The sequence below is a fragment of the Onthophagus taurus genome, chromosome 11 (assembly GCF_036711975.1).
Source record: "Onthophagus taurus isolate NC chromosome 11, IU_Otau_3.0, whole genome shotgun sequence".
Lineage (NCBI taxonomy): Eukaryota > Metazoa > Arthropoda > Insecta > Coleoptera > Scarabaeidae > Onthophagus > Onthophagus taurus.
Genome location: NC_091976.1, coordinates 26,779,221 through 26,787,157, shown reverse-complemented (window position 1 = coordinate 26,787,157; position 7,937 = coordinate 26,779,221). Strand labels below are relative to the sequence as shown.

General features: G+C 30.6%; 1 protein-coding gene across 1 annotated transcript; it reads left to right on the top strand.

Moving 5' to 3' along the window:
* The first annotated feature begins 89 nt into the window (after positions 1-89).
* LOC111414345 (WD40 repeat domain-containing protein pink) lies at positions 90-6,814 on the top strand. Its single transcript, XM_023045660.2, has 6 exons — positions 90-208; positions 266-360; positions 408-518; positions 576-809; positions 868-2,661; positions 2,719-6,814. Exons 2-6 carry the CDS (start codon positions 274-276, stop codon positions 2,923-2,925), a joined length of 2,433 nt encoding a protein of 810 aa, XP_022901428.2. The 5' UTR covers positions 90-208; positions 266-273; the 3' UTR covers positions 2,926-6,814.
* Positions 6,815-7,937: the final 1,123 nt, after the last annotated feature.

The window sequence follows — 7,937 nt, the reverse complement described above, 5'->3', positions numbered from 1 at the left end:
TTGTTATCTCTTTTTTAAAAGGATTTACGGTTGGGGGAATTTCAATTTTTAATGTTGGTCGAGGACTGTCATATTTTATCACGGATTTAAATAAATATGGAGGCTGTATCTTTTGAATGTAATGATTAGAAAAGGAGAGATGAGTTCGTTTTAAATGGGAGAAATGAGATGGGTATAGTTTGTTTGTATTATGTAAATAGTTGTTGAGGTATAATCCAATAATGTATTTGTATTTTTGTTTTTTAACCTCAATGTGTATTTGTAGAACACAAAATGAATAAAAAGCACCTCTTCGTAGAATATTTAAGCAACGTAAATACCGTAATAAAGCAACCACTACAACAAACGCAACGAATTAAGGTAGATTGAGTTTAAAAATAAACTTTAATTTAACCATTAATTTTTAGTTCACTTCGTTGGATGTATCCCAAAATTATATTGTGTTTGGTGCCACAAGCGGTGGTATTTATATTTTTAATCGATACCCTAGTAAATTTATTAAATTACTTCCAAATAAGGTAATAAAAATTCAAAATTGATTTATAAAAAACACAAAAATCTTTTTTTTTTAACAGGAAGGAAGCATTACAAACATTTCTGTGTCTTTAGATGAATGTGCAGTGGCAATAACTACCGTAAAAGGCCTTATTGTTATCATACAAAACTGTTTTTTAGATAATGGGCTAAAATATCAAATTTATAAGGAACATGAAGGAAAAAATATTACTGCTATAAAATGGCAAGTTAATGAATTGTATGTTGGGGATGATTTTGGGAAAATAACTGTGATATCATTACCTTCTAAAACAGTTAGTTTATTAATTTATTAAGGAATTATTTTATATTCTAATTTAATAATTTTTTTAGTCAAAATCTTTATTTAACATTCCAAGTGCAACTTTAATGACTTTAGACTCATCTGTAGTACAGTTAGATACATTTTCTAATTATTTACTAGCTTCAACAAGAACAAAGACTTATTTATGCGATACTGATAAAGAACAATACAGACAAATTGGAAAAAAACCCCGTGATGGTCATTATGGTGCTATTTTTCATCTTAATAAAAATTCCTTCAACCAGGATGATGTTAAAATTTATTGTGCAAGACCTGGTTGTAGAATTTGGGAAGCTAAATTTGATGGCTCTGTAACTTGTACTCACCAATTTAAAGAATCTCTTAATAATAACACTTCAAGTATTATTCATGTCAATAATAAAGAAAATTTAATGCTAAATGTATCAAAGTCTAAAAGTAATCCAACAGGATTTAATTTTGGAAAAATTTTTGTGATTTCCAATTTAATTTTATCATTCCAAGAGGATAGTATTTACATCTTTGATATCAACACTGTAAAATTATTATTTTGGACGAACTATTTCAATGGCATAAAAGATGTAAAAATTTTAGATAATTCACTTTACATTTGGTGTGGTAAACATTACTTAAGAACGCTTTATTTAACTGATATTGAGGATTTTGTTCATATCACTTTATCAAAGAGACAATATCGATTGTGTTCTGAATTTTGTTCAAATCATACAAGTGATATTTTGAGATTAATAAGTGATGGGAAATTAGATAAATTAAAAGTTTTAAAAGAAAAAGTCGTCGATGATTCTTTATTAGATGGGTTAAAAGAGATTTTAAGTAATTTAAGAGATGATAAAATTAATCATACTTCCCAAAAATTAAAAAATGGTATTTATGTAGTTAATTCTAAACCACAAGATGAGCTAAAATCTAATTACGCCGTTATTATATCAGAAAACGATGAAAAAAAAGTTAATGGAGAAGATAAATCATCAATTGAGATTTTATATAGCCAATATCAAATAAATAAAATAAACAATTCCGTTGATACACCAAAATATTTATCGTTAATTTATGATTTAAATAATTTCATTAAATTATATGAACCATTTATAAATTACATGGTTTTAGAGAAAAACGAAAATGAATTTGAATTAAAACATTGGTTCTTTAATTCCACACTAAAATACATGTCAAATAATTACACAACAAAAGTTTTTGAAAATCTCCAACACAAAGACGTTTTAGAATTCGTAAAAAACGCTTTTATTGAAATCAATAAATCTGAAGATAAACATTCCTGTTCATGTTCTTACCCACTTCCAACAGCAAAAAGCTCTCAATGCCACTACTTTAATGTAGGCTGTGAAATTTTAAATAATTACTCAGATAATTTATCAAAACAAAAAGAGATTTTAACAAACGTTCCATACATGTTTAAATACTTATTAAGTAAAAGCGAAGAATTTAATTTATCTTTAATAATCCAATACGGAGATATACAAATACTTTTAAATTTCTTAAAAGAATTTACTTACGATACGTGGGATGAAGCGTGTAAGTTATTTATCAAACTAAAAAGTAATCTTTGTTTAAATTGTGATTCAAAAATACCCGACTTTAATCGCACCGATTTAAATTGGACTCATCTCGGCCGGATTATGTTAAAATCGTTAAACGCGACGAGTACTATTAATTTATTAACACGTTATTCGTTACAAATCGAATCGGGGGAATTAAATGAAAATTTTTATCAAACTTGCATTTTAACATCATGTCTGCAAAGTAACGGGAGTATTCTTAAAGATAAAACGGAAAAATTAATTGAAAAAATTAAAGAAGATAAAGTAAGAAATGAAATTAATAAAATAATACTTTTATTTAAAAAAAATTATTTTTTTTAGATTGGTGATATCGTTGGAACGTTTTTATCTAAAAAAAATTTGGGTGGGTTTATGTCGAATGGACTTGGAAGTTCACAATATTGTACGATCTGTGATGTACCAAAAATGCCTATTTTAGATGAATTTATTAGATTAAAATGTGGTCATTGGTGCCATAAGATTTGTTGTTTAGATATGAATAAATGTAAACGATGTGATCAATTGTAAAGGGAAAAAAATTAAATAATATTTTAAAGAAATTATTATACAAGATTTGGATACGAGCAGGTATAAGGTATTTTTTGATCATTTTTATTTTTTAATATACATCATAACTGATACTTTTTTGTATTGGTACTATTAAGATCTGAAATGAATCTGATACAAAATCATCATTTTGTTTTCTCTACCAATTTTGGCTTTGTATTCGGCCAGGATGAGGAGATATATGTATCAAACAAGACGAATTATTTTGTTCTACCTACAGTGTTTATTAGCGCTTATATATTTTTTCTTACTACTCCAACCAAATTTACTAAAATAATGTCATAATGTGAATAGGCTGCCATTTTACGCCTAATTTTACTGCCTGATATCAATCAAATGCACCCTTCTGAGTTGATGTACATTTGTGCTTGTCTTAGAGCATTTTGAAATGTTGCGCGCAAACATTGGCGATTTCTTTTTCAATGTTGACTCTCACGACTTGCAAGGTTTGTACAAAACTTGCAAGGTTCAAAACTCAAAACTGAAGATCACACAGCCTGGAAATTAGTGCTACAAAATGTCCATCGTTGCCCAAATTATGTAGGAACTTTGGAACCAACATTGCACAAGACCCAGCTTGCGGCAAATACGTCTGTAGCGTTCAAAAGAATAAGGCCAAAATCGTACCAAACAGTTATTTTGATGCATTTCGTCATACACAAAACTATTCGTGTATGTATTTCATATGGGATATAGGAATCATGACTTAATTAGTCTACAACTTGATGACCAGTTTTAGGTTAATACAATTTTGATCACTGAGCCTCAGACGCAAAAGATCTCGGGTTAATTACTCAAAAAAATTATAAGTACCTACACTTGATAAAGGCCACTCATGGCCGACTGTACAATATGATGACCTGTTTCAGGCTGATATAATCACTGCGCCTCGGCCGCAAGCAACTTTGGCTTAATTCAAAACATCTACATCTTCACCTGATATGTATTTTTGAGAAGCTGTAATATTGCGATGTATGTACTAAGTTTTTGGCGAGCGCTATATCTACGGAAGTCGATGTCACGAGTTCGCCTATATTGTGGATTTTGAGAATTTTGTGAGAATAAGCTTTTAAATACAAATACAACTCAGCAAATTCAGTCTGACGGCTGTAACGTGGCATGGTTCATATTTATGGGATTAATTACTATGGAGGACTTATTTATGATGTTTAGAATATATTTGGCGTAAAAAAATTATTTATTCTTTGAAAAAAAGGAACAAAAATCAGTATTATTCTAAGAAAAATTAAACAATTATTAGTTCGAATCTAATGAATTTTCAGACAGCTCTGGCAAAGTTTCCAAATCACTACATTCAATCACTTCAATATTAAAAAGGTCCTCATTGCCTTCATTAACCTCCACATTGGTGGCAGAATCTAATAATTTTAAATTATGAGCAAGGAAAGTTATTTTACCAGCTCGTTCGGCTGTAAGCCGATTTCTTTTCGCAGTGTGAATAAAACTGTAGGTGCTGAAACTTCTTTCTATTGCTGCACTCGACGTAGGCATACTTAATGTCGACTCAAAACAAGTCTCATACCACCATACAACGGGATGTAGTTTTTCCACGGATTTTAAAACATCGTTTTCCAAATAACCCTTCTTTAGATCGATAAAGGGCCAATTCTGTCATTACCTCTGCAGACTCATCTGGACTTGTTACAGTAGCCATATTGTCTATAAACTCTGTTCCTTGTATTTGTTCTTCTCTATTAAGATGAATTCCATTAAAATTTGGATCTAGAAATATTTGCAGCAAGATGGATTGGATTTATTGCCATTGGCTTTCTCTTAACTAAAAAGTTTTTTACTTCCGATTCCTCTTGATTAAGCAAAGGGCTTGAGGAAAGATCTGTTCCAAAGTAACTTCCCAACTCATAAAAGCATTCAGCTACTTGACTTAACCTTGGTTTATCTCCTTGCAGTTGGGTTATGTATTTAAGAATAGGGTTTATTAAGTGATGAAAGTTTGAAACTTTCACCCAAAAAATATCCTCATCCAATATCAACTTTGCAACTCGTTTACTGAGTATATCTTCAACTGTTTCACAAACTGCTGAGGTTTTTAATACATATTTTGTATCAAAAAGACTTTCTAAACTATGAATAATTGATCGCCATCGTGTTTTTACAGGTAATTTTAAGGAAATCGCTGCTTTGGTGTCATTTCATTCAGTTTGCATTTTTTAAGTAGCCAATAAAATGTGAGAATTGTTAATTTCTTTGATGTCAGTCTTAACATCTTCCATAATAGTTTTCATTTTTGAAATGTCTCCAATTAACAAATTTAGCGTATAAGCAATGCATCTATAAACAGAAATATCTTTGTACTTTTCATGAAGTATATTTCTTGCTGTAACCATTGCACTGCTATTTTCAGTTACTATAGCAAAGAATTTTTCAGTACCAACTTCTCTCAAATCTTCATCGATTTTTCAGCAATATATTCTGCGGTATGTTGACAAATATTTGTTGGCAAAGTTTTATAAAAGCAGGGTTTGGTGTAGTAATAATAAAGTTAAGTATGGATTCGTTCCTTTGGTTGCTCCAACCATCACACTGTAAGCTAAGAGCATTCGCTTCTCCAATTTTCATTTTAATGTCTGCATCAACTTTTTCATACTCGGAGTCCAGTAATTTATTTGATAATAAATAACGTGTAGGCATTTAGATGGTCTCAAATGTTTGAAAAATGATTATTTTCAACAATGGCAAATGGAGTACCTGTAGCATAAACAGCCCTAACTAATAGTTGATCTAGCTCCTCTTTTTCAACTTTTGATGAAATATCAATAAAACCATCGAGTGTGAAACTCGATGAGGGTCTGTTAACTTCTGATTATGATGATGCTGTATCATTCAACCATTTCATCGTCATGTAAAACTAAAATTTAAGAAAATAATTTCCTAAACCGCCCGAGTTTTATCAGGACCGACAGAGCATGATGCACGATGAGAAAATTACCTCGGAGAATTTTCTAGTGGAGAATATTTTCAACAATTTACTATCCCACTCCTCCTTCTGCGCAACTGACCGGCCAAGATAGATTTGGCAAGCTGTACCTGTATAGTAAGAAATGGACTTTCTCGCTCATTAAGATTTTGTATACAAAATTATTGTCTTCTTACTCTAGATTTGAGTTCTTCATTGTTCGTTGTTAATTATATATTTGGTCTCATTTGCAAAAATTATGATACATTCACATTATGACATTACTACCTAGTACTATTATTTCCACATGTCATGTGCCATAGACAGAGATATAAAAGGTGTGACTTTATGTCTATGATGGTGCATGACCTGCATTTGGAGTCCAAATTATGGCTTTTTCAGCTTTTTCGCCGTTTGTAGCACCACAGTTTTCTTAGATTCTTCCGAGACTCCTATGTTTTCAACTGCTTTCTGTTTGTTATTTTCTTTATTACGGTCCTTTGTATTTTTCTGACCATTTTTTCAACTCTCTTCTCCTCCATTGGTATTGATTATACATGTTTTCTACACTATTTTTTCCTTTTTTGTGTTTACGACCCACACATTTTCTAAAATTTTCATAGGCTATTCCTCATCCTATTTCTTCGTCGTATTGATGTAGTTTTATCAGCTATTTGTTCATGCTTTTAGCTTATATCGTTAACTAATATCGAGTTTCAAAATTTATTGAGCTACATTTAAAGCTACATTCAAGTAACTGCTTTCACTATAATATCAAACCTTTTGTCTTCTCGTATCCAATGAATCAATATTTTTTAAACATGTGTTAGAAATGAAATTAGAAACTTAGAAAAATGTTAATTACGCTTTTATTTATGTCTGTGTGAAAATAAAACAGGAAAAGTGAGAATCGAATTAATTTCCCATTTATATTGTTTCCTTAATAATTTCTTCTGAAAATAAATATGAGACCAAAGAATACTAATTTCAAGATGTTAGGGTTTCCTTGGTAACACCTTCATTTTTGGGGGTGCAACCCTAAGTTATATTTAATAAGGGGATCAATTATGAAGAGTAAGAGTTTTCTTTCTGACGTTAATTATAACCCGTATTTTTTTTAAGGGGGTTCTTTTTTGGTGACGGAAGAAAAATACCATCAACGAGGTTAATGTAGCATAAACTCTACGGGGTGCAATGATTTTTAATGTTCTTTGGTTTCCTCAATAAATTTTTTCCGGGTCAACTAGTCATGATAAAAAAATTTTTTGGTAAAAGAAAAATAAATTGTCTCAAACTTTTCTAACTGTAATAGATAAAGTAACACGTGACACTTTTTGATTACCCGATAATTTTCTTTTTTATTTCATTATTCCTGTTATTGATTGTTCTTGCCCGAGCTTTCAAACAATTAACCCCGCCAATAAACCATATTTTCTCTTTCCCTTTTTTTCAGTTTTCATTTAATTCTCCCTTTCACATCCAAACTTGATTTTCTTTTTTAAAAATCCGTCGAAAAGGTATAGAAAAAAACATTTAAGAGAAAAAAAAATTGTCGTCTTTTACTCTTTCCTTATTCCCCTAACAAATCCTTGATGGGGGGCGGCGGGTTTCGTCGTGCAAACTTTTGGCGAAACTGTACTGGTGATTCCAAGACGCGCCGTAGTGAGAGGGTAGTTTTCCCTAATGAGGTGGACGTTTGTGTTCTCGGCGCGAGCCCGGGGGTGAAACAAAAAGAGGGAAATTTGGCTAATATCGGGTTGCCTATGGGGAGATTCAAGAAAACGATCTTATGGATCATTATCGCTATTCCTTTTGTTTTCATAAGGTTCTGAAAGAATATTTTCTTTTTTATTAAGAATAAAGTAAAATTCTTATATTTTTTTTTATTTTAAAAAGAAATGGGATTAGATAACCAAAAATACTTTAAGTTTTAATTACAAATTGCTTTTAAAGTATTTTCTTCGATAAATTACTTAATTTACTACTTTAATTATACAGGGTGATTTATTAGCTCATCATCAAACAAAAACAAAGTTGT

Excerpts from the sequence above, each read along its gene's own strand:
- LOC111414345 (XM_023045660.2), top strand. The coding sequence starts at position 274 with ATGAATAAAAAGCACCTCTTCGTAGAATATTTAAGCAACGTAAATACC. Across the intron at positions 361-407 it reads AACAAACGCAACGAATTAAG|TTCACTTCGTTGGATGTATC; the intron begins GTAGATTGAGTT and ends ATTAATTTTTAG. Across the intron at positions 519-575 it reads TTAAATTACTTCCAAATAAG|GAAGGAAGCATTACAAACAT; the intron begins GTAATAAAAATT and ends TTTTTTTAACAG.